This window comes from Muscardinus avellanarius, assembly GCF_963383645.1.
Source record: "Muscardinus avellanarius genome assembly, chromosome: 22".
Classification (NCBI taxonomy): Eukaryota; Metazoa; Chordata; class Mammalia; order Rodentia; family Gliridae; genus Muscardinus; species Muscardinus avellanarius.
In genome coordinates this window covers 8,499,334-8,526,936 of record NC_137808.1, presented here as the reverse complement: position 1 = coordinate 8,526,936, position 27,603 = coordinate 8,499,334, and the positions used below count along the sequence as shown (strand labels likewise).

General features: G+C 55.6%; 1 protein-coding gene across 1 annotated transcript in view; it reads left to right on the top strand.

Annotated features, from left to right (window-relative positions):
• Positions 1-21,862, top strand: part of FRMD4B (FERM domain containing 4B) — a gene marked incomplete at both ends in the record, with an annotated part of 90,866 nt that extends 69,004 nt beyond the window's left edge. The window contains 12 exons of the mRNA XM_080718207.1: positions 3,004-3,080; positions 4,229-4,367; positions 5,063-5,204; positions 7,342-7,475; positions 7,568-7,687; positions 10,249-10,477; positions 12,691-12,744; positions 13,260-13,407; positions 14,570-14,689; positions 15,388-16,208; positions 19,125-19,257; positions 21,739-21,862. Of these exons, the coding sequence (XP_080574333.1) occupies positions 3,004-3,080; positions 4,229-4,367; positions 5,063-5,204; positions 7,342-7,475; positions 7,568-7,687; positions 10,249-10,477; positions 12,691-12,744; positions 13,260-13,407; positions 14,570-14,689; positions 15,388-16,208; positions 19,125-19,257; positions 21,739-21,862 (2,241 nt within the window). The remainder of the gene's footprint in view (positions 1-3,003; positions 3,081-4,228; positions 4,368-5,062; positions 5,205-7,341; positions 7,476-7,567; positions 7,688-10,248; positions 10,478-12,690; positions 12,745-13,259; positions 13,408-14,569; positions 14,690-15,387; positions 16,209-19,124; positions 19,258-21,738) is intronic.
• Positions 21,863-27,603: the final 5,741 nt, after the last annotated feature.

Sequence of the window (27,603 nt, the reverse complement as noted above, 5' to 3'; positions counted from 1 at the left end):
AAATGATTAACCCGGGCAGGTCGGCGTGACGTGTGGATGTGCGGCCGCCCCGTTCTCCCCGGCTCCGGCCCCCAGTCCTGGGCTGCGCAGCCTCTGTGTTTTGGGCGTGCTGGGGCGCGTCCCGCCTCGCTCCGGCCCGCCCGCCCGCCTGACCTCCAAGCCCAGAATAGGGGCCAATTTCCTACCTTGGGGTATCAGGAAGCCGCCAGCGAGATCAGCAGGTCAGCACAGGCCCGGAACTCTGACTGACACAGTACGTCAACGGGGCGACTCAGCCGTTCCCGGCCAGCACTGGAAGGCAGAAAGTGTGTCTGCTTCCAAGCCAAGCCTGAGAGCGAGAGAGAAAATCAGGGAGGCCGGGTGTGGTGGCTCTCACCGGTCTTTTCAATACTTGGGAGGCCGAGACAGGAGGGTCACAGGTCGGAGGCCAGCCTCAGACCCTCAGCAACTTAGCAAGACCCTGTTTCAAAATTTAAAAAGTTACCCGGGCGTGGAGGTGCACGCTGGCAATCCCAGTACTTGGGAGGCTGAGACAGGAGGATTGTGGTTTGAGGCCAGCCTCGGTTCCTTAGCGAGGCCCTTTGCAACTCAGTGAAACCCTGTTTCAAAATAAATAAATAAAAATAGGGCTGGGGGTGTTGCTCGGAGGTAGAACGCCCCTGGGTTTAATTCCCGGTGCCACACACAAGAAAAAGAAAAAGGCCTTGGTCCTTATAAGTCTCCCCCCAGAGGCAACCCTCCGAAAAGGCAGTTTGTTTCTTTATTTATTCCTTCATTCATTCACTTACTTATTGTGGTACTGGGAACAGAACCCAGGGGCTTTCTACCTCAGAGCTACACCCCCAGCCCTATTTTATTTTTACTTTAAAGCAAGCTTTTCCTAGGTTAATGAAACTCTCACTGTTTGCTGGCCTCAAACCGAGATCCTCCTGTCTCAGCCTCCCAAATGCTGGGATTGCAGGAGTGCGCCACCACACCAGGCTTAGGAACGCAGGTTTTTGTTTTTGTTTTTTTTTAGGGATCCCCGCCTCCCGGGTCTGGACCCATATTTTTATCCACTTTTAAGGTTTCGGGCTCCGGCTCTGAGACCTTACAGAGGGCAAAGTGCCCTGTTCCCACAGCCTCCCGCCCAAGCCCACCGGCCACCTGCGTGGCGCAGATTCTCTGCCGTGGCGGAAGCCTCTGGCCGCGCCAGCAGGGCTGTCTTCTGGGGCGCCGGCCGAGCGGCCTCAACGCAGCTCCAATTTCCCATTTGTAAGTGATAAGAAGGGGGAGGCGGGTCCTGTTTCCAGGCTGAGCCCGGCTCCTCTGCCGGGGAATGGCGCTGCAGAGGCAAACACGGCTGAGCGGCTGAGCGGCTCTTCCTGTCCAACCTGTTCGCGGGGCCCACGGCTGGCAAGGTTTCTCTCCCAAGAGCGGCAGCGATGGCCGCCTGGGTTCCGAGGGAGGGAGGTGCATCTCCCAGGGAGCGGGGCTCGCGGCCCGCCCCAGAAAGCTTGTGTTCTGGGACGAAATGTGGGAGGAAGGAAGCCCCGGGAAGCGCGCACCGTCCGTCCGTCTCCCGGGAGGGAGGAGGGCCATGGAGGATGCAGGGCTGAGGGTGGACGGGGAGGAGTCCCGGCAGGCAGGGCTGCTGATGTCAGTAGAGGGCGTGGGAGGCCGGGTTTGTGCAACCGCGGTCCACCTAGGCGTCTCAGAACAGGAGAGGGGAGGCCGGAGGAGCCCGGCGTTTGCTTGCATGCTTTAATTGGGGCCGGCTTCTTGGGACTTCTGCATCCGACGACGTGAGCGCCTGCCGCGTGCACTCGCGGTAGGGACGGCAGGTCGGTAGCTCTGGACTTTGATGGCCGTCCAGCCCCGGCGGATGTGGGTGCCGGGACCTCCAGCCGGAGCCGGGTCGTGGCCGGGGCTGGGCGCACTCGGCTCGGTGCCGCTCGGCCCGTCTGGGATCCGGATCGGGACGGGGACGGGGATCACGAGTGCGGGCTGAGCGCTGTCGGCCGGGAGGGACCTCCCGCCCCTGCCCCTGCCCTCCGCCGAGGCTGTGTGTGTGTGTGAACGTTTTCGGCCCCTGGACTTGAGGGATGGCTTTGCTCATTTGAAGACTTTTGTGGGGAGCCTTTGGAACAGAACCGCAAAATCCAGCCGGTGTCTGATCATGGATCCGAGCCAGGCTGGCAACTCCCCTTGCGGTGGGACGGAACCAGGGGAGGAAGAATCCAAGCCGAGAGGCCGGGGGAGAGAGAGCGAGCGAGCTAGAGCTCGGGTACAATCAGGCTTTAGGAATGCACCCAGGAAAAAGATAGCGCGGCGCGCGCCGCTCTGTGCACACGCTCCGGTTCGGTTTTGTCTTTTAAACCACATAATTTGCGTTCAAGTGCACATGTCTGCTTAAGTTTCTTTTGCCTGGCCGGCTGGCAAACCCAGAACGTCCACAGTGCGCAGACAGAGGTCCCCAGCTCTTGGCCCAAACTGCACTTTTCACGGAGCCGCGGGCGGGCGGCCGGGGCTTCCCTCGGGTGGCTTCGGGGCACCCCGCGAGGGGAGAAATGGGGCACCCCGCGAGCCGAGAAGCTCTGATCGCCCACCAGCCGCCCACCAGCCGCGGGGGGCGCGCTTTTACTTTCGGTTGGCGCTCCTTTGAAATTTAATCTCCGGCCTCCTGGAAACGTGAAGTCCGCACCTTTGGGCCCGGGGCTCCGGCTTCCCAGAATCCATGCCCGGTCCGGCTGAGTCAGAGAGAAAAGCCTCTGCCGGCCGGCCCTGCCCGCGCCTGGTTTGATGGTGGGGGAGGATTGACGGGCGAGGTGAAACTGGATAGTTAAAGGTGACTGCCCCAGCAGGAAGAGTCGCGGGCCCTCGTCGGCAGTGTGTGCGCGCAGAACGTTACCGGGGCGCCCGGTGGGAACCTGAAAATCGCCCGAATTTTTAAGCAGGTGGACAGACCTCGGGGCCAACAAAAGCGGTGCGAGCCACACGGCTCCCCTGTGCTCTGTTTTCCAGCTGTTCCAGTGGAAACAGCTAGAAAACCTGTATTTCCGGGAGAAGAAATTTGCCGTCGAGGTTCACGATCCGCGCAGGTGAGGACCGGCGGCGGTGCAGGGAGCCCCTGGGGGCCGGGTTGGTAGGAACCTGTGCCTTTGTTTCAGCTGAGTTAACTAATTTTATTATTTCATATATATATATATATATATATTTTTTTTTTTTGGTGCTACTGGGGATGGAACCCAGGGGCATCCTACCTCGGAGGAGCTATACCCCCAGCCCGATTTTATTTTTTATTTGGAAACAGGGTCTCGCTAGGTTGCTGAGAGCCTCAGTACTTGCTGAGGCCGACCTCCAACCTGCGAGCCTCCTGTCTCCTGTCTCCGCCTTCCAAGTACTAGGATGACAGGCGGGCGCCACCAGGCCCAGCTATGCGCTGAAGGACTTATCTGACTTTCACCTCCTGGGGGCAGGGAGGGGAGCTGTCAGGCTTTCCCAAGGCACGGGGGCATGTGTGCAGCCTCCGGACTCAAGATAGCCAAGCCTCTCTTCATGAGATTATTATTGTATTATTGTACAAATACTTTAGAAAAGTATCTCTTCCAATCCCAGACTTTTCTAGTTTTTTTTCCCCCATTCATGGTATTTATTTATCTTTTTTTTTTTTTTTTTGGTACTGGTGCCGGAACCCGAGGGCATTCTGCTTGTGAGCTGCACCTCCTGCCCCGTTCTATTCTTTTATTTTTTATTTATTTATTTTTTTTTTTTTGGTGGTACTGGGGTTCCTGGAAGCCCTTCTAACTCTGGGCTACACTCCCAGACCTCTTTTTACATTTTTTAAAATTTGGAAACAGGGTCTCCTAAGCCAGCGCGCTCGGCTGGCTTCGAACCTGCGCCATCCTCCCGTCTCCGCCTCCCAAGCCCGGGGATGACAGGCGTGCGCCACCGCGCCCGGCCTATTCTATTCTTTTATTTTGAAACCGGGTCTCGCTAAGTTGCGGAAGGTCTCGCTAAATTGCCGAGGCTGTCCGCGAACCGCGGCCCTCCCATCTCGGCCTCCCGAATGCTGGGATGAGGAGCGTGCCCACCACGCCTGGCCCGGCCCCTCGTCCTGCCTAATTTCTTGCCCACCTTGGAGTGCGCGCCGGCGTTTTGCACGGGGCTCTTGTGTAGGCAGTAGGCTCCTTGCCCCGCTGGCCTGCGCGGGGCGGCCAGCAACCCCAGCGTTTCCCCTAATGTCCAGGATTTCGGCGTCTCGAAGGACCTTCGGGCAAGGCGGCCTCCTCGTGCAGACCTGGTATGCCAACCCCTCTCTCATCAAATCCATCTGGATAATGGCTATCAGTCAACACCAGTTCTACCTGGACCGGAAGCAAAGCAAAGTAAGTGAGCGGAACTTTCCGTGGGGCGTCGCGGTCCTCGCCGGCGGACGGCGCAACACAGCTCTCCCCAGAGCACACGGGCTGGGGTGGGGTGGGGTGGGGGCACACCTTCTGGGTCTTTTGAGTTTTTGCATTCGAGCACTCGCAGTCTTGTTCTTTTAAGTTCTTAAAACTTTTTCTGCTGTTTTTTTTTTTTTTTTTACGCATCTATAAGACGAGAAATAGCCGGGCGTGGTGGCACACGCTTGTCATCCCCGCGCTCGGGAGGCTGACACAGGAGGATGGCGCAGGTTCGAAGCCAGCCTCAGCTACTTAGTGAGGCTCTCAGCAGCTTACTGAGGCCCTGTTTCCAAAGAAAATATAAAATAGGTCTGGGAGTGTAGCCCGGAGGTAGAAAGCCCCTGGGTTCCATCCTCAGTACCATATAAAAAGAAAAAAAAAAATACAAAATAGAGCTGGAGGTGTAGCTCGGAGGTAGAATGCCTCTGGGTTCAACCCCTAGTTCTGAGAAAACAGAACTACGTATGAGTCAGAGGTAGAATATATCTGGGTTCAATCCTCAGTACCCCCCAAAATACTTTAGATGCGAAGTTTGCCCCGTGCTTTTCTGAAGAACTGACATATAACAGCTCTAATTTCTGTCCGCGCTGACCTTTTTATGGTATAGCAGCTGGCTGTGTTTCCGTCCATCTCAGGTAAAAATCCCCTCAGCCAAGAGCTTAGACGACATCGCCATGGACCTGACGGAGCTGGGGACGCAGAGGGCGTCCAGGCTGGTCACCCTGGAGGCCAAGAGCCAGCTCATCATGGCCAGCAACGGCAGCTTGATCTCCTCAGGTACCCACGGACGCAGCGCCTGCGCGCCGGCCGGCCAGCAGTGCAGCCAGCCAGCCTTCCTTCCTTTTTTGTTTTTTGTTTTGGTTTTTGTGGTACTGGGGATGGAACCCAGGGGCGTTCTACCTCCGAGCTCCACCCCCAGCCCTAGTTTTTATTCTTTATTTTGAAACCGGGTCTCACTGAGTTGCAGAGGGCCTCGCTAAGTAGCCGAAGCTGGCCGCGAACCGCGATCCTCCCGTCTCAGCCTCCCACGTGCCGGTATGACGAGCGTGCGCCACCGCGCCCGGCTGGTCATAAACCATTTTTAATCCTATGTTTTAATCTTTTATTTTGGAAATAGAAAAGGTATATCAAAACCTACTGTGTTCAACGGTTTTGAATTGAGTAATTTTAAAGCTGATTATAAGTTCTTTTTAAAATGAAGAAAGTCAGCCGGGCGTGGTGGCGCACGCTTGTAATCCCCGCGCTTGGGAGGCAGAGACAGGAGGATCGCGCAGGTTCGAAGCCAGCCGCGCGCGCTGGCTTAGGAGACCCTGTTTCCAAATTAAAAATATATATATATTTAAAAAAAAGGTCTGGGAGTGTAGCCCGGAGGTAGAAGGGCTTCCAGGAACCCCAGTACCACCAAAAATAAAAAATAAAAAAAGTAAAAATAAAAATAAAATGAAGAAAGTTAAATTATAGAGTCTGCCAGGCAGAGTGGCCCACGCCTGTCATCCCAGTACTGGGGAGGCTGAGACGGGAAGATTGCAGGCTGGAGATTAGCCTCGGCCACTTAGACCTTGTTTCAAAATAAAAACTAAAATAGGGCTGAGGGTGCAGCTCGGTGGTGGAGTGCCCCTGGGTTCAATACCTAGCACCTAGCATAAAAGCAAACGATACACTATTATGTTAATAAGATGCAAAAAATTAGCACTTACCCATGGCTTACAGGACGTTTTCTCCCCATAAATACCCTCACCTCCCAGTACTTATGGATAGAACCTAGGGGCATTCTACCTCTGAGCTACATGCCCAGCCTTATTTTATTTTGTTTTATTTTTCGTTATTGATTTTTTTGGTGGCGCTGGGGGTAGAACCCAGGGGCCTTTCTACCTCCAGGCTACACTCCCAGACCTATTTATACTTTATTTGGAAACAGGGCCTCGCTGAGTTGCCGAGAGCCTCACTGAGTAGCTGAGGCTGGCTTCGAACCCGCGCGATCCTCCTGTCTCCGCCTCCCAAGCGCGGGCATTAGAAGCGTGCGCCGCCACGCCCGGCTCCTATTTTATTTTTTATTTTGAGACAGTCTTGCTAAGTTACGGTGGGCCTGCCTATAAGTTGCCGAGGCTGGCCTTGAACCTGCAATCTTCCCGTCTCAGCCTCCCCAGTACCAACAAGACAGGCGTGCACCGCCACACCCGGCTCCGTCCTCAGTTCCTGATACGCCTAAGTGACTAATTCTCCATGTAACGTAAAACGCCTTAGTCGTGGGATCACAGGTCCCGGGCCCCAGAACGTGGCTCCGGCCCTCTGTAGGGATCCTGGACTCCCTCGTCCCTACACAGGATGATGTTTCTTTGCATTTCAATCCGGTATCGACTTGTGAGTCTGAAGTGTAACCTGCCTGTCCAGAGAGCGTGCCCCAGCCCCGCTTGCTTACGGGGAACATTTGAGGCAGCCACCTGTGCGAACACTGTACCTTCTCTCTGCTCAGATAAAGGAAACCATCTTGGGTGCCTCAGAAGCCCGAGACAGGCACAGCCGTCATCCCAGCCCTTGGGAGGCGGAGACAGGAGGATCGCAGGTTCAAGGGCAGCCTCAGCCACTTAGTGAGGCCCTCAGCAACTTAGCGTGACCCTGTTTCAAAATTTAACAAAATAAGCCGGGCGTGGTGGCGCACGCTTGTCATCCCCGTGCTGGGGAGGCGGAGACAGGAGGATCGCGCAGGTTCGAAGCCAGCCATCTGGCTTAAGAGACCCTGTTTCCAAATAAAAATATAAAAATAGGCCTGGGAGTGTAGCCCGGAGGTAGAAGGGCTTCCAGGAACCCCAGTACCACCAAAGATTAAGAAATAAAAAAAATAACAAAACACAGTTGGGCCGGGAGGCCGGAAGCGGGCCTGGGGTCACCGTGGTTGCCCGCCCTCCCGCCCCAGGTTCTCAGGACTCGGAGACCAGTGAGGAGCAGAGACGAGAGAGGGTCCTGGAGCTCAAGAAGAAGGAGAAGCTGCTTCAGGAGAAGCTGCTGAAGAAAGTGGAGGAGCTGAAGCAGCTGTGCCTGCGGGAGGCTGTGAGCCCGGGCGCGGCGGCGGCGGCGGCGGCGGCGGGGGCCAGAGCCCGGCCTAGGCGCCGCTGACCGGCCCTGCCTGTCCTGTTTTGCAGGAGCTCACGGGCAGGGTGCCCAAGGAGTACCCCCTGCACTCCGGCGAGAAGCCCCCGCGGGTGAGGAGACGAGTGGGCACCACCTTCAAACTGGACGACAGCCTGCTGCCCAGCGAGGAGGTAGGCCGCGCCCGGACGGGGCCTCCCGGCCACGTTTTTTGACTCCTTGGGTTTTGTTTTTAATATTTCGTTGGTTGGTTAGTTGGTTTCCATACGGGGAGAGTGAACTCAGGGGAATTCTACCTCTTTGTAATTAATTAATTAATTAATTTTTATTTATTTATTTATTTATTTTTGGTGGTACTGGGGTTCCTGGAAGCCTTTCTACCTCCGGGCTACACTCCCAGACCTATTTTTATATTTTTATTTGGAAACAGGGTCTCTTAAGCCAGATGGCTGGCTTCGAACCTGCGCGATCCTCCTGTCTCCGCCTCCCAAGCGCGGGGACGACAAGCGTGCGCCACCATGCCCAGCTAATTAATTTTATTTTTAAGCTGCATTTTATTTTATTTTTGTGGTACTGGGGGTGGAACCCAGGGGCTTTTCTACCTCCGGGCTACACTCCCAGACCTATTTTATACTTTATTTGGAAACAGGGTCTCACTAAGGTGCTGAGAGCCTCACTCAGTAGCCGAGGCTGGCTTCGAACCTGCGTGATCCTCCTGTCTCAGCCTCCCAGGCGCGGAGATTACAAGCGTGCGCCACAATACCTGGCTTATTTTGTTTGTTCGTTTGCTCATTTATTTATTTATTGTGGTATTGGGATGGAACCCAGGGGCATTTGACCTCCGAGCTACACCCCAGCCCTAATTTTTATTCTTTATTTTGAAACAGCATCTCACTAAGTAGCTGAGGCTGTCCGGGTCTCAGCCTCCCAATGCTCATAAACACGTGAGCCACCATGCCTGGCCCTATTTTTTATTCTTTATTTTGAAACAGTGTCTAACTGAGTTGCAGAGCACCTCATGTAGCTTAGGCTGTTCTCAAACTATAGAAAGCCTCTGGGTTCCACCTCCAATACCACGAGATAGATAGATAGATAGATAGATAGATAGACAGACAGACAGACAGACAGACAGACAGACAGGGTCTCACTGAGTTGTGGGGGCTGCCTCCAACCTGCAATCTTCTGTCTCAGCCTCAAAAGTCCCGGGATAGCCGGGCGTGGTGGCGCACGCTTGTAATCCCCGCGCTTGGGAGGCAGAGACAGGAGGATTGCGCAGGTTCGAAGCCAGCCACGGGTGCTGGCTTAGGAGACCCTGTTTCCAAATAAAAATGTAAAAATAGGTCTGGGAGTGTAGCCCGGAGGTAGAAGGGCTTCCAGGGACCCCAGCACCACCAAAAAAAAAAAAAAAAAGTCCCGGGGTGACAGGTGCTTGGCGCGGTGCCTGGCGGTTCTCTGTTTCTGTTTTGTTTGCGATGCGGACGATTGCACCCAGGCCCTTGTGCATGGGAGGCCGGCGCTCTACCTCTGAGCTACGCCCCCTAAGACAGATGCAATCTTCCTTTTATAAACAAAAAGCCAGGCTTGGTGATGAACGCTTGTCATCCCAGCACTTGGGAGGCTGAGACAGGAGGATCTCAGGATCGAAGCCAGCCTCAAAAATTTTGCAAGGCCGCTGGGCGTGGCGGCGCACGCTTGTCATCCCCACGCTTGGGAGGCGGAGACAGGAGGACCACACTGGTTCGAAGCCAGCCTCAGCTACTGAGTGAGGCTCTCAGCAACTTAGTGAGACCCTGTTTCCAAATAAAATATAAAATAGGTCTGGGAGTGTAACCCAGAGATAGAAGGGTTTCCAGGAACCCCAGTACCACCAAGAAGGAAAACAATAAAAAAAATTAGCAAGGCTCTCAGCAAACTAGAGAGACCCTGTTTACAAATAAGAAATAAAAAATCAGGCTCAGGGTGTAGCTTGGGGGTAGCCTCTGGCTTCAATCACCAGTGTCGTAAATAAAAAATTGTGAGCCGTGTGCAGGGGCGCACGCTTGTCATCCCCGTGCTTGAGAGACTGAAACAGGAGGATCGCAGGTTCAAGGACGGCCTCCGACAGTAGTGAGACTCTCATCAACCTAACGAGACCCTGTTCAAAAATTAAAATAGGGCTCGGGGATAGCTCAGAGGTAGAATGCCTCTGGGTTCAATTCCCGATACAAAAAAAGAAAAAGAAAAGAAAAAAGGCAAACGTACGTGTCTCTAAAGCTGTGCACACACGTGTATAACCTTCTCCGCCCATGAGACTTGGGTTAAGGTAAGGGTCTCTTCTTGACCCTTAGGTCTTAACCATGACCTAAAGCCAGCCGTGGTGGGCACGCTCGTCATCCCAGCACTCGGGAGGCTGAGACGGGAGGATCGCGGTTTGAGGCCAGCCTCAGCTACTTAGCGAGGCCCTTCGCAACTCAGCGAGACCCTGTTTCAAAATAGAGAATCAAAACTAGGGCCGGGGGTGCCGCTCAGAGGTAGAACGCCCCTGGGTTCCATCCCCAGGACCACAAATAAAAGGAAAACATGACCTGTTCCCAACCCACTTTTGAACAAAATGGAAGACCCGGGAGGGCTTTATCCGCGAGGAGCGTCCGATTCAGGAGCGCCCGGGACGTTTTGCTTGTTATCCAGCGCGCGGGAGCGCGCGCGGCGTCCGTGTCCAGAAAAATAAAAGCCGGTCTCGTGGTCCCCCCCGCAGGATCCGGCTCTGCGGGAACTGGAGAACAATTTCCTGATTCAGCAAAAGCTGGTGGAAGCGGCGAAGAAACTGGCCAGCGAGCCCGACCTTTGCAAAACCGTGAAGAAGAAACGGAAGCAAGGCTACGCGGACGCCGTGAGGCGGCTGGAGGAGGTCGAGAACGCCATCAACGAATACCGCATCCGGGGCGCGAAGAAGCCCGGCCAGAAGGCCGCCGCCACCCTGCCAGGTGAGCGAGGCGGGCCGGTCTGGAGCCCGAGGCCGCTCAGCGTGCTGCCCGGCCACTTCTGCACCCGCTCACGCGGCGACAGACACGAGAGAGAAGACGAGCGCCCGGGCGTGGCGGCGCACGCCCGTCATCCGGTGCTGGGGAGGCCGAGGCGGGAGGATTGCAGGTTTGAGGACAGCCCGGGCAAGTTAGCCAGACCCTCAGCACCTTAGTGAGACCCTGTTTCAGAATCCAGCCTAGAATAAGGCTCAGCGGTAGACGAACCCCAGATTCAATCCCCAGCACCACACACACACACACACACACGATAAACTAAGAAATCTCATTTAGGTAAATTTCAAGCCGGATGGTCCATGCCCTTTAATTCTAGTACTTGGGAAGATGAGACAGGAGGATCACCGGTTCGAGGCCGGCCCCGGCAGCTTAGGAAGGCCCTCAGCAACTTAGTGAGACCCTGTTTCCAAATAAAGAATAAAAAATAGGGCAGGAGGCGTAGCTCGGAGGTCGAATGCCCCTGGGTTCCATCCCCAGGCCCGCAAAAGAAAGAAAAAAAAAAGATGTCCACACGTGGTCGGGGGGCGTCATCTTTCCAGACTAGGCAAGTGCTTAGCACCTGCTAGGCGTCAGTGACGGAGCAGACAGGGCGCCGCTTCCACCTACGGCTCCAGGCAGCGCTGGCAAAGGAGGGATCGGGCCGACGTCTATTGAGGATTGGCCCCAGCTAGACTGAGGTCTTTACATCGTTATAATATACACACACACATACATACATATATTTATTTATTTATTATTAATTTATTCTTTGTGTGTGTGTGCAGGGGGGTACCGGGGTTCCTGGAAGCCCTTCTACCTCCGGGCTACACTCCCAGAGCTATTTTTACATATTTTTTTATTTGGAAACTGGGTCTCTTAAGCCAGCGCGCGATCCTCCTGTGTCCGCCTCCCAAGCGCGGGGATTACAAGCGTGCGCCACCACGCCCGGCCATTATTCATTTATTCTGGCACTGGGGATGGAACCCAGGGGCATCTTTACCTCTGAGCTATTTTTTTACACCCTCGGCTTTTAAAAATTTATTTATTTATTTTTATTTACTTATTTATTTTTTGAAACCGGGTCTCACGCCACGCCTGGCTTTTTTTTGGAAACAGTCTTGTTAGGTTCCTGAGAGGCTCAGTAAGTTTCTCGGGCTGGCCTTGAACCTGTGACCCTCTGTGGTAGCCTCCCCAACCACAACCTGGGCTGGCAGGCAGGTGGGCACGCCCCACCACACCCGGCTCATTAAGTGATTTACTGCACGCTGGGTAATCCCTGGGTAAGGGTTGAACACGAGGTGCTTGGCGAGATAAGCAATTTGCCTAAGTGTCAGCACCACTCATAAAAGACCAGATGCGCGCCCAGGTCTGTCTAATACACCGGTGTTTGCCTAGAGGTAATTCTACCCCCAGAAATATTTGGCAATATTTGCATACATTCTTTTTTTTTTATTTTTGTGTGTGTGGTACTGAACATTGAACCCATTTACCTCTGAGCTCCATCCCCAGCCTTTTTTTTTTTTTTTTTTTTTGCGGGTCTGGGGCTGAAACCCAGGGGCATTCTACCTCCGAGCCACACCCCCTGCCCTGTTTTTTTATTCTTTATTTTTCAAACAGGGTCTCGCTGAGTTGCCGAGGACCTAAGTAGCTGAGGCTAGCCGTGAACCGCGATCCTCCGGTCTCGGCCTCCCGAATGCTGGGATGACAAGCGTGCGCCACCACGCCCGGCATCAGCCCTTTTTTTAATGTATTATCATTATTATTTTTTGAGACAGGGTCTCTCTACGTTGCCGAGGGTCTCGCTAAGTTTCCGAGACTGGCCTCCAACCCGCAATCCTCCTGTTTCAGCCTCCCGGGTACAGGGATGGAGGTCGGGCATCACCACGCCCGGCTTAGTGCTACGCCATTGCGTAGGAGGGGCCTGAGCGCCCTGGGTGTTGCTGTCCCGGGGCCTGGAACCAGCCGTCCTCAGGTGTCGAGGGGCAGCTGCCGTTCATTGTGATACCCGTACAGAACGTGGCGCGTCTTCTCTGTCCAGGGCTAAATGAGTCCGTTTCTACCGCGGTTAATTACTCCTAATGCCCCGTAATGAGTTTTATTTATGTAAATGAAAATAAAAAGCACCCCTGACAGTCGCTGGAACACGCCCTAACGCTGAAGGCCCGCGTTTCTGTCCGCAGAGGAGATCATCCCGTCGGAGAGCAGCTCGCTGTCAGACACCACCGGCGATGACGGTACGCGCCTCTCTTGCTGTGAAATAAATTGCCGGGCTGTCCCGGGGTGATGTGTTCAGGGAAGCCTGCTTGTTTTATTTCGGGGAAGAGAGAATAAACTAGCCTACACTGATGCAAAAGGGCTGGGAAGGGACGCTTGTGATTCGGATCTTCTCAGGTTAATTTGGCATTAAAGCAAGACCGTGCCGGTGGGCGTGGCGGCCACACCCGTCAAATCCCGGGGAGGTTGGGACAGGAGGATCGCAGGTTCGAGGCCCGCTTTGGCAACTCAGGGAGACTGTGTTTCCAGAGAAAAATAAAAGGGGGACTGAGGATATAACTCGAAGGTAGAATGCCCCTGGGTTCAACCCCAATACCAATAAAAAAAAAAATGAATGAATGAATGAATGAATGATGAGCCATCTTCGTTAGGACGCATTGCTAATCGGATCTTTGGGTTTTTTTCAAGATGTTGGCGGGGTTGGGTGGGCTTCGTTCATTCATTCATTCATTCATTCATTCATTCCCTCTTTCAGCCAGCGACTCCCTCAGTGCTTCTGGGCAGCGGCCGACCTCGGTCCCTCATTCTCCCAGGATGCCGCCCCCCAAGTCCCTGGGGATCGAGTGCGTCCACTTCAGGAAGTCGTCGGTCGGCGAGCAGCTGCTGGACGCCAGGCACCCCAGGTGAGGCCGCCGGCCCGGGACGCCCTCCTTCAAGCGGGCGCTGCGCCCGCCCGCCCAGTGCTGACGTTGGGTTGGTTGGGTTTTTGCCTTTCTAGTGCTACGGCTGGAACCCAGGGGCGAAGTATTTTTTTTTATTATTATTATTTTGGTTCTGGAGATTGAACCTAGGGTTATACACTCATCCCTTTTAATTTTTTTTACTTTTTTTTTTTTTTTTTTTTTTTTTTTTGGTGGTACTGGGGTTCCTGGAAGCCCTTCTACCTCCGGGCTACACTCCCAGACCTATTTTTACATTTTTATTTGGAAACAGGGTCTCCTGAGCCAGCGCGCGCGGCTGGCTTCCAACCTGCGCGATCCTCCTGTCTCTGCCTCCCAAGCGCGGGGATTACAAGCGTGCGCCACCACGCCCGGCACTAATTTTTTTTTTAATTTTGAGACAGGGTCTCGCTTAAAGTTGCTGAGGCTGACCTTGAACCTGCCATCCTCCTGTCTCAGCCATCCAAATACTGAGATCAGCCGGGCGCGGTGGGCACGCTGGTCATCCCCGCGCTTGGGCGGTGGAGACAGGAGGATCGCCCAGGTTCGAAGCCAGCCGCGTGCGCTGGCTTAAGAGACCCTGTTTCCTAATACAAATATAAAATGGGTCTGGGAGTGTAGCCCGGAGGTAGAAGGGCTTCCAGGAACCCCAGTACCACCAAAAAAAAAAAAAAGAAAAGTCATCTATTAGCCGGGCGTGGTGGCGCACGCTTGTAATCCCTGCGCTTGGGAGGCTGAGACGGGAGGATGGCACAGGTTCAAAACCAGCCTCAGCTGCTTAGTGAGGCTCTCAGCAACTTAGTGAGACCCTGTTTCCAAATAAAGTATAAAATAGGTCTGCGAGTGTAGCCCGGAGGTAGAAAAGCCCCTGGGTTCCACCCCCAGTACCACCAAAAAAAATTGAAAAGTAATAAAGTCATCTGTTTTTCCCTTCATATTTACGGCCCAGAGAGCCCTGTGTGCTTCCCCTAAAGCTGATGTAGAACCCACAAAGCTGTCAGCCCCATAGCAGCCCATCCCCTCCCCACTGTCCCCCTGCCCGTGAACTCCGGGTAAGTGTCCTACGGGCTCAGGAGGAGCTGCGAGAGGCCCACGGCGTCCTGAATCCCTTCTTTGCGCCCCGCAGAGAGAGGCTGTCGACCCACGGCAGCCCTTACCGGACCCTGGACAGGCGCCCGCCAGGAGGCCGCAGCATGCCCAGCACGCCCGTGCTCGCCCGCAGCGCCTACAGCAGCGGCTGCCTGGAGTGAGTTCACGCCTCCCCGCCGGGCTCCGGGCTCCGCTGCGTCTAGCTTGACCCCCCCGGCGACCATTCTAAAGGCCCGCCTGCAAAACGGCCTCCTGTCCATCCGGCCCTCAAATACCTGGCCACAAAAACATAGGAGGGAAGAGACGTATCGGGGCTCGAGGCTGTAGAGGTCTGTCTGGGAGCAGCCGGCTCCAGGGCAGAGAAACATCATGGCGGCCGGGCGTGGTGGCGCACGCTTGTCATCTCAGTACTTGGGAGGCCGAGACGGGAAGATGGCGGGTTCGAGGCCAGCCCCGGCAGCTTAGTGAGGACCTCAGCAACTAAATGAGACCCCGTTTCAAAATAAAAGACTAAGCCGGGCGTGGTCACACGCTTGTCATCCCAGCGCTCGGGAGGCCGAGACGGGAGGATGACGGGTTCCCGGCCAGCCTCAGCTACTCAGTGAGGCCCTCCGCAGCTCAGTGAGACCCTGTTTCAAAATAGAGAATAAAAAATAGGGCTGGGGGTGTCGCTCGGAGGTAGGACGGCCCTGGGTTCCATCCCTGGTACCGCAAAGAAAAAAGAAAACCCAGTTCTGAGCCGGCGCTGGCCCAGGCTCCGGGCCGCGAGCCCCTTGGACGCAGGCGGTGCCCCTCTCTCCCGGGCCGTCCGGCCTGCCTTCCCCTCTCGCCCACACCTGCCGTCTCCTCTCGCAGGCCCGAGTCCGCGTCCCGGCACTGCCGGCAGCGCAGCGGGAGCCTGGAGTCCCGCTCGCACCTGCTGTCGGAGATGGCGGCGGACGACCGGCCCTTCTTCTCCCTGGCCAAGCCCCAGAGGAGCGGCAGCACCGAGGTCCTGGACGACGGGTCCTCCTACACCAGCCAGTCGAGCGGCGAGTGCTGCTGGGCGGCCCCGGCCGCCGTCCCGGGCCCGCACTTCACCACGCAGACCCTGGACGCCCGCGCCCGGGGCCGGAGGCGGTCCAAGAAGCACGGCGTGTCGGCGGCCAGCTCGGGGAGCATGCCCAACCTGGCCCAGAGGGACGGCCTGCGCCCCGCCGGCCACGCCAGGCCCCCCGAGCCCGCGGCCTCCGGCTACTACCTCGCGGGCTTCGCGCCCTACGCCGACGGCGACCTGGGCTACGGCGCCGGCTACCTCCACGAGCACGACACCGAGGGCCAGTACAGCGTCAACCCCTCCTGCCGGGCCTCGGCCCGCTGCGCCTACGACCGCCCCCGGGGCTGCGGCAGGGCAGCGCTCCAGGACGAGGCGGGCCGCCTGCCCCACAACCCCTACGCCACCCTCCGGCTGCCCAGGAAGGCCGCCGCCCAGGGCGAGCACATCACCAAAAACATCCACAAGGCCTTAGTGGCCGAGCACCTGCGGGGCTGGTACCAGCGGGCCTCGGGGCAGAAGGAGCCGGGCCTCGGCCCGCAGACCAGCTTCGACTCGGACCGCGGCGCCCAGCGGTGCCCGGGCTTGGCCTCGCTGCAGGCGCCCTGCTCCCCCGGCAGCCGGGCAGCCTCCTACTCCTCAGGTAAGGACCTCGCGGGAGCGCCTGACCCACCCCGACGCCATTCACGCCGCACGCCCTGGCCACGCAGAGCTCGCCTCTGCAGGACCCAGGAACCGGTACCCAAGGCCAGAAGCCTGTAGCCACGTCTGAAAGGCCAGTCCTCGGGAAGCTGAGACAGGAGGACCCCAGGTTGGAGGCCAGCCTCTGCAACTTAGCGAGACCCGGTGTCCAAATTTAACGATGAGTAAGCCGGGCTCGGTGGCGCACGCCTGTCATCCCCGCGCTGGGGAGGCGGAGACGGGAGGATCGCGCGGGTTCGAAGCCAGCCGTGCGCGCTGGCTTAGGAGACCCTGTTTCCAAATTTAAGAAAATGTAAAAATAGGTCTGGGAGTGTAGCCCGGGGGTAGAAGGGCTTCCAGGAACCCCAGGACCACCAAAAAAAAAAAAAAAATGTAACGATAAGTGAAAAGCTGGGGTTGAGGCTGGGAGGTAGAACACCCCTGGGTTCGATTCCCAGCATGACCCCCCACCAAAAACAAAGAGCGTCACCACTCCGGCTTTTCCAAGAACCCCAAAGACATAAGTCAGAGGAAGCAAGGTAGAGATGCGTCCATTTAATTTGGGGACTAGGGGTTGAGCCCGGGGGTGTTTGACCGCGCAGCTACACACCCTCCCGATGGAACCCAGGGGCCTTCTGCCTCCGAGCGACACCCCCGGCCCCATTTTTGATTCTCTATTTTGAAACAGGGTCTCATTGAGTTGCAGAGGGCCTCATCGGCTGACGCTGGCCGCGAACCGCGATCCACCTGCCTCGGCCTCCCGAACGCGGGGGTTACAAGCGTGGGCCACCATTTTCTTAGACGCCACATTCCCTCCTGGGACTTCGGCCGCGTCTCCCGCTAGCTTTGGCGGAGGGCGCGGACCCCCGGCCGCCTTGAGGACTTTCCCTAGAGAAACGGGTCTGTTGGGGCTTCCGGGCACGCCCGAGGTGCTGAGGACACAGTCCTCTCACGTTTCTAAACCCCGAGGAGCTCAGTCCCCCTCGGCGGCCAGAGGAAGCTAGGAAAATGATGCAGCTCTGAAACTAAGAGATGCGGGAATCTCCCGACTGCGGGCAAACCCAAAACCCCGAGTCCCGCGCTCCTCCAACCGGGACCTGGGTGCGAGGTGCAGCGCGGGTGCCCGAGTCCCCGCGGCCGGGCTGAGCCTTTGAAGCTTCCCCGAGAATCTCCAGGGAGATCTCTGTTTGCGTTCAAGTCCCTCCTGTCTGCACAGGACTTGGGACTTCAGCTAGACACACGAAAGGGCCCCCATCCTGACTCTGTTATTTATGGCTCCCGTCTAGGGAGCGCCTTCTGTCCCCTCAGGAACACGGTGTCGCCTGCAAAAACTTTCACAGGCCAGAGCTGGATGGAGTGTCGCAGGGAAGCGGGCACCGCCAGCCCAGCACTGGGGAGGCTGAGACGGGTGGAGCGCAGGTTTGAGGCCAGCCTCAGCCACTTAATGAGACCCTATTTCAAGCTTAAAAATAAAAATAAAAAGGGTTGGGGGAGCCGGGTGTGATGGCACGGGCTTATAACGCCAGTAGTTGGGGGCTGAGACAGGAGGATCGCGCAGGTTCAAAGCCAGCCTCAGCTACTTAGTGAGGCTCTCAGCAACTTAGTGAGACCCTGTTTCCAAATAAAATATAAAATAGGTCCGGGAGTGCAGCCCGGAGGTAGAAAGCCTCTGGGTTCCACCCCCGGTACTACCAAAAAAAAAAAAAATTAGAATTAAAAAATTACAAAGGGCTAGGAGAATAGCACAGAGGTAAAATGTTCCTGGATTCAAAACCCAGCATAAAATAAAAATAACAAGAAAGGCAGAGGAGCTGGGGGTGGTCACCAGGACACGGCGCTGGAGCTGCCGGGGAAGACGCCGGTGCAACCTCGGCGCCTCGGCTGCTGGCCGTGGATCTAGAGCAAGGGCTAGAAACGGGTTAACACGTCCTGGCCCAACCTGCTGGGAGGGAGCCTTACTCCCCCCACCAGAATTAGCCCCCGTGGACCAAGAACACCGCTTATTGGGGGTTTCTTCTCGTGAACCCGGGGGCGTTCTGCCTCTGAGCCACACCCCCGGCCCTATTTTATGTTCTCTTTTGAAACAGGGTCCCACTAAGTTGCTGAGGCTGGCTTCGAACCTGCCATCCTCCCTGTCTCGTCCTCCCAAGGACTGGGATGACGGTGCGGGCCCCGCGCCCAGCAAGCCTCGCTCGCCAAGGAGCTAGATGGATGGAGTCGGAAGTAGATGCTGGAATTTTCCTCCCTCCTGTCTCCGCTTTATAGCTAGAAAAATGTCTCATAGCGGGCGTGTGCCACCCGCCTGGAGATACGTGTCCAGCTATGTGCTAAATTAGTCAGGACTTCCGTAGTCCCTTCCAGGCACGGAGGGCGGGACGGCACTCTGACCCGGCTGCGGCCATCATAAAAACCAGCCTGTGAGCCGGGCGCGGTGGCGCACGCTCGCCATCCCAGCCTTCGTGAGGCTGAGACCGGAGAATTGCGGTTCACGGCCAGCCTCAGCTACTCAGTGAGGCCCTCTGCAACTCAGTGAGACCCGGTTTCAAAATAAAAAATAGGGCAGGGGCTGTAGCCCGGAGGTCGAATGCCCCTGGGTTTCATCCCCAGACCCGCCAAAAAAAATAAAATAAAATAAAATAAAATAAACAAAAAACCAGCCTGTGAGCTGGGCGTGGCGGCGCACGCTCGCAACCCCAGCATTCGGGAGGCTGAGCGGGAGAATCGTCCGTGACAGCCAGCCTCAGCTACTTAGGCCCTCTGCAACTCAGCGCGACCCACGTCCGGCCCGTTTGTCCCGACGTGAACCGCACACGTAAATGCCCTTACGGTTCCGCTAAACATCTCCGCTAACTCCGTGGCTTTCCGTCTTCCATTCCAGCGTCTTCTCCCGGCGTCTCCGGGAGCTGGAGGACCCAGCTCAGCATCGTCGGGCTGACTGAGTACGAGGCGCCCGCAGGTTCTTACCCCAGCTGCTACGGCGGCGCCTACCATCCTCTGCCCTCTCCCAGCAGGTGAGAAGCTGCGCGTGGATTTCGGGAGCCTGGTCCTTTCAAGAGAAGCCGGGCATCCGGCCTCCCTGTGGAAGCCACAATAACCTACTAGCTCGCTGGTCGGCCGGTCGGAGCGTAAGAAAGCCGGGCGCGGTGGCGCACGCTTGCCATCCCCGAGGATCGCGCAGGTTCGAGGCTGGCCGCGCTGGCTTAAGAGACCCTGTTTCCAAATAAAATATAAAATAGGTCTGGGAGTGTAGTCCGGAGGTAGAAGAGCTTCAAGGAACCCCAGTACCACCAAAAAAAAAAAAACAAAAAAAACAAAAGAAAGCCCAGCTCCCACCTGGTTGCCGTTGGTGAGACTGGGGATGAGTCCAGGGCCACTCTACCTCCAAGCTACACCCCGCCCTTTTTATTATCCTCCTGTCTCGGCCTCCCCAGGACTGGGATGACAGGCCTGCGTGGCGGTCCTCATTCCTTCGCCATGACGTAGGGTTTCCTACTTCCCCACACAATATTAATCAGGCCCTGGCGCCTTCACGTGCGGGACACCACCTGACACCTGTGAGTGAGATTGCTTCAGGCACGAAGGTCTGTCCTAGAGCCCGGGAGGTTGTGGGGCCCGGAGACGCCCGGGCTGGGGGTGTCGGCGCCGGCCGGCTGCGGCTCGGCCCCGCGAAGCCTGGCTTTTCTTCCCGGCGGTCCCTGAAAGTTTTTCTTGGCTGGAAACATTAAGCCGATTGTCTGGAGTCAACAAAGAGTGAGCTCAAAATAGACTTTTAACCAAAATACGCTCCGGAGGTCGCGGCACGGCTTGGACTTGGGTCAACAGTGCTTGGAAGGATTCGGGCGTGGGGGCGCACACTTGTGACCCCAGCATTCGGGAGGCCGAGACGGGAGGATCGGGGTTCGCGGTCAGCCCCAGCTACTTAGCGAGGCCCTCTGCAACTCAGTGAGACCCGGTTTCCAAACAAAGACTAAAAAATAGGGCTGGGGCGCAGCTTGGCGGTCGAATGCCCTTGGCTTCCATCCCCAGACCCTCAAAAAAAGGATAATGCTTGAAAAAGTGAGTTGGGGTGAGAACCGAGCTGACCAAGAGGAAGGGCCCCAGCATCGCCGCCGGCCGCGGCTGCCCGGCGCCTCATCGCGGGCTGGGAAGCGTTTGCAGCCCCTTCTCGCCGTCCTGCGATCCGTCCATCTGCCTTACTCCCCTCTCCGCCGATTCTGCTCCAGGCAGCGGCGGGGGAGGCTGAAGGCGCAGGGCCACGGCGTGCAGGAAACGAGACGCTATTTAAAGATCCTATTGTGCGTGTGTGTGTGGAGCTGCGGATTGACCCAGGGGCATTCTACCACCGAGCTGTAACCCCAGCCCTGTTTTATTTTTTTTTCTTTTGAAACAGGGTCTCCCTGAGTGGCTGAGGGGCTCACGAGGTGCCGAGGCTGGCCTCAAACCTGTATCGGACTGTCTCGGCCTCCCAAGTGCTGGAAGATGGGTGTGCGTCACCACCCTTGGCTTGGTATCTTTTATTTATTTTTTTGGTGGTACTGGGGTTCCTGGCAACCCTTCTATCTCCGGGCTACACTCCCAGACCTATTTTATATTTTTATTTGGAAACAGGGTCTCTTAGGCCAGCGCGGCTGGCTTCGAACCTGCGCGATCCTCCTGTCTCCGCCTCCCAAGCGAGGGGATGACGAGCGTGCCCACCGCGCCAGCTCTATCTATTTTTAACATGGTTGGTCAGGATATTGTAGATAAAATTTTGTGTCTTATGTTGCATGTGAAAGGCTACATTCCATTTTTAAATTTAATATCATAACAAAACTAATATCCTCCCTATACCTTGGTGTGTGTGTGTGTGTGTGTGTGTGTGTGTGTGTGTGTGTGTGTGCGCGCGCACACGGATGCTGGGTATTGAACCCAGGGCCTTCCCTACCCCTCTGAGCTACACCCCCAGCTCTATTTTTCATTTTATTTTGAAACAGGGTCTCTGTAAATTGCTGAGGCTGGCCTTGAACCTGAGATCTTCCCGTCTCAGCCTCCCAAGTACTGGGATTTCAAGCACGGGCCAGCACGCCTAGCCATTCCTATGCTTTTGTAAGTCCTTAACCTGTATGATAGTCCACTTAATAAACGGGCCAGAGTTTGGTTCGCCGTACCCCGGTTCTTTTTTTAAAAATGGTGGCTCTAGGTCATGTGTGCGTGTGCGCGCTGATTGATCTGGAGGTTGAACTCGGGGACATTCTAGCCTGAGCTATAACCTCAGCCCTACTTTATTTTTTCCTTTGAAGCAGGGTCTCCCTGAATTACTGTGCTTTGGCCTCAAACCTACGATCCTCCTATCTCAGCCTCCCGGTCCCTGGGACGGCGGGCCTGCGCCTCCGCGCCCAGAAGAGCGTTTCTCTTAACGGTGCTCCCTGCTAACTTTCGTGAATGTAGCCGCCTGGTCCTGTGGCCCGAGGCCAGCACGGCCGCCTAGTAACGTCTCTGCCTCCCTTTCCTAGGCTGTACGCCGAGCCCCGTCCGCTGGACGCTGCGGCCGGGAGGCAGGTGGAGGAGGCCGGCCTGGAGGCCGGTGAGCAGAGGCTGTACTGGCACGAGGACTCCAAGCCCGGGACGCTCGTGTGAGCTGCGGGGAGCTCTGGCCCGAGCCCTGCGCTCTTCCCACACAGGCGTGCCTTTTGCGGGTGCCGGCCGGCCTCTCCCGGAGGTGCAAGATGGAACGCTGCTCGCCGACCGACTCACTGACCGACAGACCCACCGGCCCTGGCCTCCGGGCCGGGCCCGAGCTCGCGGGAGCCCTGGAAGCTTTCGAGGCAACGAGAAACTACGAATAAACAGTGGCTGGGAGCCAACCTCAGAAAGGGACGGGCATCCGGGGGGGGGAAATTTCCGAGCACAATTGGAGGAGGAGGAGGAGGAGGAGGACGAGGAAGAGACCCAGAAGTTCCCCGCGGCCCCGGCCCCGAAACGCTCGCGTCCGGGAGCCGAGGAGGACAGCAGGCCGCGTCCACGCGGGCACGGACGCTCGGACAGTCTTGGGAAACGGCTCGAAGAGAAAGAAGGCGGTTTCCCCCCAGGTGCTGAGCACGAGGGCACCTGGCGTGAGGATGGTAAACAGGAAAAGAATAACGAGGGTGACGTCGTCTTTCCCGCGCGGCACCATCGGGGCGATCCGGAAGGGGCCCAGCCGCCGGAGCGAAAGGCCGCGTCCGGATACACGCAGCATGTGCCTTAAGACAGCCGCGCGCTGTCCACCGTCGCCCGGTCACGGCAAAAAATCAAAACCAAGATCGTTAAAACAGAACAACAACAACTAAGCCGGGCGCGGGGGGGCGCGCTCGTCGTCCCAGCACTCGGGAGGCCGAGACGGGAGCACCGCGGCCCGAGGCCGGCCCCGGCCACCTAGCGCGGCCTCCGCGACTCGGCGAGACCCGGCTTCCAAATAAAGAATCAGAAACAGGGCCGGGGGTGCAGCTCGGAGGTCGGAGGCCCCTGGATTCCATTCCCAGTACCGCAAAAAATAACAATTAAAAAGTAAACGAAAACACCGACGGCCGCAAGGCAAATTCCCCGAGCCGCAGGAGGTGGGCGCGGGCAGCGGCTGTCGGGGCGAGCGCCTTCTGAGCCCCCCGGGACCCCCTGGAAGGTGCTCTTCTCCCCTCCGCTCCGCTCCTCTCCCCCTTTTATACAAGTACCTTGTTCATATGTGAATAATAGAGAATTTTCTGAATGACTGCTGGTGTGTTTTTTTGCGGGGGGGACATTTTCTATCTCTTATCCCAAAGCATGTAATATATATATATATATAAATGATTTGTGGACCCAGCCCCTCGCCATTTGTATCATGTAGAAATAAAGTTCGGGGAAGGGTTTGGAGGGGGAAAAAAAACACCCACAAGCAAAAAATTAATAATAATATATTCCTTTTTGCATATTTGTATATCCTTCGAGAAACAGATACCGGTTTGCATATTCTTTTACTGTTCTGACTTTTGAAGGCCTATTATTTTTTTACGTAGCTCAATAAACCAGAGGTGTGCTGCTGAAAACGTTTCCGAGCCCCCTCACTCATAGCCAGGGCTCATTCAATGCCTTTGAAAAGCTCTGTTTTTAAGGAAATCACTGGGCAAAACTGCAGATTTTCAGCTATAGTATTACTATACTTTATTGATTTTTCTCCTCTGCGTGTGTGTGTGTGTGTGTGGTGCTGGGGATGGGACCAGGGGCGTTCTGCCTCCAAGCCACACCCCCAGCCCGATTTTATTTTGTTTTTATTTTGAAGTAGGGTCTCCCTTAAGTTGCTAAGGGCTTTGCTGAGTTGCAGAGGGCCTCACTAAGTAGCTGAGGCTGGCCATGAACCCAGATCCTACTGTCTCAGCCTCCCAAGTACTGGGATGACGAGCGGGCACTACCATGCCCGGCTATCATTATTATTATTTAAAACAGGATCTCGCTAAGTTGCTGGAGCTGGTCTCTAAACTGCAGTCCTCCCGTCTCAACCTCCCACGTACTAGGATAACAGGAATGCACCCCCATGCCCAGCTGGATCATTTTCTCCAAAGCCCGAGGCTTGAAAGCTGCAGAAGGTGGTTGCAGGTAGCCTTTCCAGCCCGGCCAGGCGTTTGGGAATGATCCCACAGGGCTCCTGACCAGGCTGTGGCTTGGAAAGGGCCCTTGATGCCAGGCCGGTTATCAGCCAGCCGGGGAGAAATTCCCTTTGCAAATGGGCTGGGAGACCAGGCTTGGGGAGGCTCCTGACGTCCCGAGTGTGTTTCACAGTGTATACACACACACACACACACACACACACACACACACACACCACGGCCGCGCCTCCTTCCCACCAGGCCATGCTTTGCGTGGGAAAGCTGCCCCCCCTGGTTTCCAGAGGGAAGTGGCTGCCTCCTGAGATCAAAGCCGGGAGGGGCCGGCAGCCCAGGGCCGGGAAAGGCAATCCCAGCAGCCCTTCAATTACTGGGGAGAAGCTGTGCGTCCGGGAGTTGATAGTGGGTGTCTGTTCAGACATCATCTTCTCCATAAAGTGGTGGTTAGCTGTGTGGCCTTTGAAGCCGGGCAGACCTGGAGACAGGCGGCCAGGCCTGGAGTCCGCCCGGGCTCCCCGCTCCGTGGCCAAGGGCGAGTTTCCTGACCTTCTTTCTCGGCCGCGGCTTCCTCTCTAATTATTTTCATTTTTATGTATGTATTTGCAGTACCGGGGATGGAACCCAGGGGCATTCTACCTCTGGGCTACACTCCCAGCCCGATTATTTATTTTTTGTTTTGAAACAGGGTCTCGCTAAGTTGCAGAGGGCCTCACTAAGTTGCGGAGGCTGGCCTCGAACCGCCATCCTCCTGTCTCCGCCTCCCAAGGACTGGGATGATGGGTGGATGTCACCACGCCCGGCTCACGGTGGAAACTTTGGACAGCCAGCGTGAGTTCTGCCAGTCTGGGCCCCCTTGGAGGGAGGCAACCCCAGGGATTTCCTGACGATTCCCCCAGCTCTCCCGAAAGGCACACTCAAGTGTGCACACCCTCGACTGGGTGCTGGTGTCGCCCACAAGCTGCCCTGGACTCAGAGTCAGTACCTGCGATTTCTATGTCATAAGAATGTACACAAGCGCCGGGCGTGGTGGTGGTGCATGCTTGTAATCCCCGCACTTGGGAGGCGGAGACGGGAGGATCACGGTTCGCGGCCAGCCTCAGCTACTTAGTGAGGCCGTCTGCAACTCAGTGAGACCCTGTTTCAAAATCAAGAATTAAAAATAGGGCAGGGGGTGTAGCTCAGAGGTAGAATGACCCTGGGCTCCATCCCTAGCAACACACACACACACACACACACACACACACACACACACACACAAAAGAATGCACATGAGCCGGGCGTGGTGGCGCACGCTTGTCATCCCCGCGCTTGGGAGGCTGAGACAGGAGGATCGCACGGGTTCGAAGCCAGCCTCAGCTACTTAGTGAGACCCTGTTTCCAAATAAAATATAAAAAAAAAAGTCTGGGAGTATAGCCTGGAGGTAGAAAGCCTCTGGGTTCCACCCCCAGTACCACCAAAAAAAAAAAAAAAAAGAATGCACATGAATCAGCCAGCCAGGTAGCCAAATCCAGACAATAAAAATATAAGATGTCAAACCTAAAAATAAAAAAAACAGCTATATACCATCGTTTTTTCTTTTTCTTTTTTTTTTTTTTGGTGGTACTGGGGGTGGAATCCAGGGGCTTTCTACCTCCGGGCTATACTCCCAGACCCATTTCATATTTTATTTGGAAACAGGGTCTCACTAAGTTGCTGAGAGCCTCACTAAGTAGCTGAGGCTGGCTTCGAACCCGTGCGATCCTCCTGTCTCAGCCTCCCAAGCGCGGGGATGACAAGCCTGCGCCACCTAGCCCGGCCCATCGTTTTTTCTAATTTTTTTTTTTTTTTTAAGCAGAAGGGCATTTGAGATATCCTGGGGTTTAAAGAAAAAGCTGCAGGCAGGACACCAGAGGGAATCGTGAACCCCGGGCCTCGTCCCTCCATCCAGGGCGCTGGGCAAGCCTGCTTGTCTGGCAGTACCAGGTAATCCTGGCCAGAGCAGCCCTTAGATGGCAGAGATGGGCGTCCGCCTCCCCGTCCAGGAGAGGTGGGCCCTGCGCCCTCCCGAGCATTCTCCAGGGCAGAAGCTTCTAGATCAGGTGCCCAGCGTGCTCAGCGGAGGGGGGGGGTCCTGGGACAGCCTGCCCCCAGCCACCTTTCCTGGGTCTCCTATGGCTCAGAAGCCCCCATGTGCAAGGTTGGCCAACGAGGGCCTCTGGTGGCCATCCTGGGGTATTGCAGGCAGGCGTTGATGCAGTGAGCGCTCTGGGTACTTAACTATGTTCAACACTGGGTACTGAGTCTCAGTAGAGAGCCATTCTACCTCTGAGCTACATACACCCCCAGCCCTATTTTATTCTATCTCTCTCTCTCTATATATATATATATATATATATATATATATATATATATTTTTTTTTTTTCGGTACTGGGGACAGAACCCAGGGGCATTCTACCTCTGAGCGGCACCCCCAGCCCTATTTTTTATTCTTTATTTTGAAACAGGGTCTCGCTGAGTTGCAAAGGGCCTAAGTAGCTGAGGCTGTCTGCGAACCACGATCCTCCTGGCCCAGCCTCCCAGATTCTAGGATTACAAGCATGCGCCCCCATGCCCAGCACTTAATCTTTTTTTTTTTTTTTTTTTTTTTTTGGTGGTACTGGGGTTTTTGGATGGAAACCCTACTATCTCCAGGCTACACTCCCAGACCTATTTTTTATATTTTTATTTGGATAAAGGGTCTCTTAAGCCAGCGAGGCTGGCTTCGAACCTGCGCGATCCTTCTGTCTCCCTCCCAAGCGCGGGGATTACAAGCGTGCGCCACCATGCCCGGCCCAATAAATATTTTAATACCAGCTCAATACAAAAAAATGAATAAATAAAAATTAATAAAATTAAGCCGGGCCTGGTGGCACACACTTGTCATCCCAGCTTTCGGGAGGCTGAGACAGGAGGATCGTGGTTCAAGGCCAGCCTCAGCTACTTAGTGAGGCCCTGTGCAACTCAGTGAGACCCTGCTTCAAAATCAAGAATAAAAAGGACTTGGGGTGTCTCTTGGAGGTAGAATGCCCCTGGGCTCCATCCCCAGCACCACAAAATAAATACAAAATAAATAATGGAAAAGGGCTGGAGGGATGGTTAACTCAGAGGTAGAATGTCCCGGGGGTTCAATCCCCAGTGCCTCCCCTGCAAAGAAATCCATAATGAACAAAATATAAAAATATTAGCCGGGCGTGGCGGCGCACGCTTGTCATCCCCGTGCTTGGGAGGCGGAGACAGGAGGATCACATAGGTTCAAAACCAGCCTCGCTGGCTTAAGAGACCCTGTTTCCAAATAAAGATATAAAATAGGTCTGGGATTATAGCCCGGAGGTAGAAGGCCCCTGTGGGTTTCATCCCCAGTACCACCAAAAAAAAAAAAAAAAAAATATATATATATATATATATATATATATATGTATATATATATATATATATATAGTGAGAGAGAGAGAGAGAGAGAGAGAGAGATAGATACAGGACTGATACTGCTGACATTTTTTCTCTTCCTCAAACCCTTAGATGGCTCAGCGCTGTGCTGCCCTGGGCTAAAGAGGAGGGAGGTGCTGTTTTCTAGAACACCATGGAAGAGGGGGAGGAAGAGGAAGAGGAGGAAGAGGAAGAGGAGGAGGAGGAAGAGGATGAGGAAGAGAAAGAGGAGGAGGAGGAGAAAGAGGAGGAGGAGAAAGAGGCACCTGCCGTGGCCCAGCGCAGCCGCTGAGCGCTGGCTTCCAGGTACCGTCCT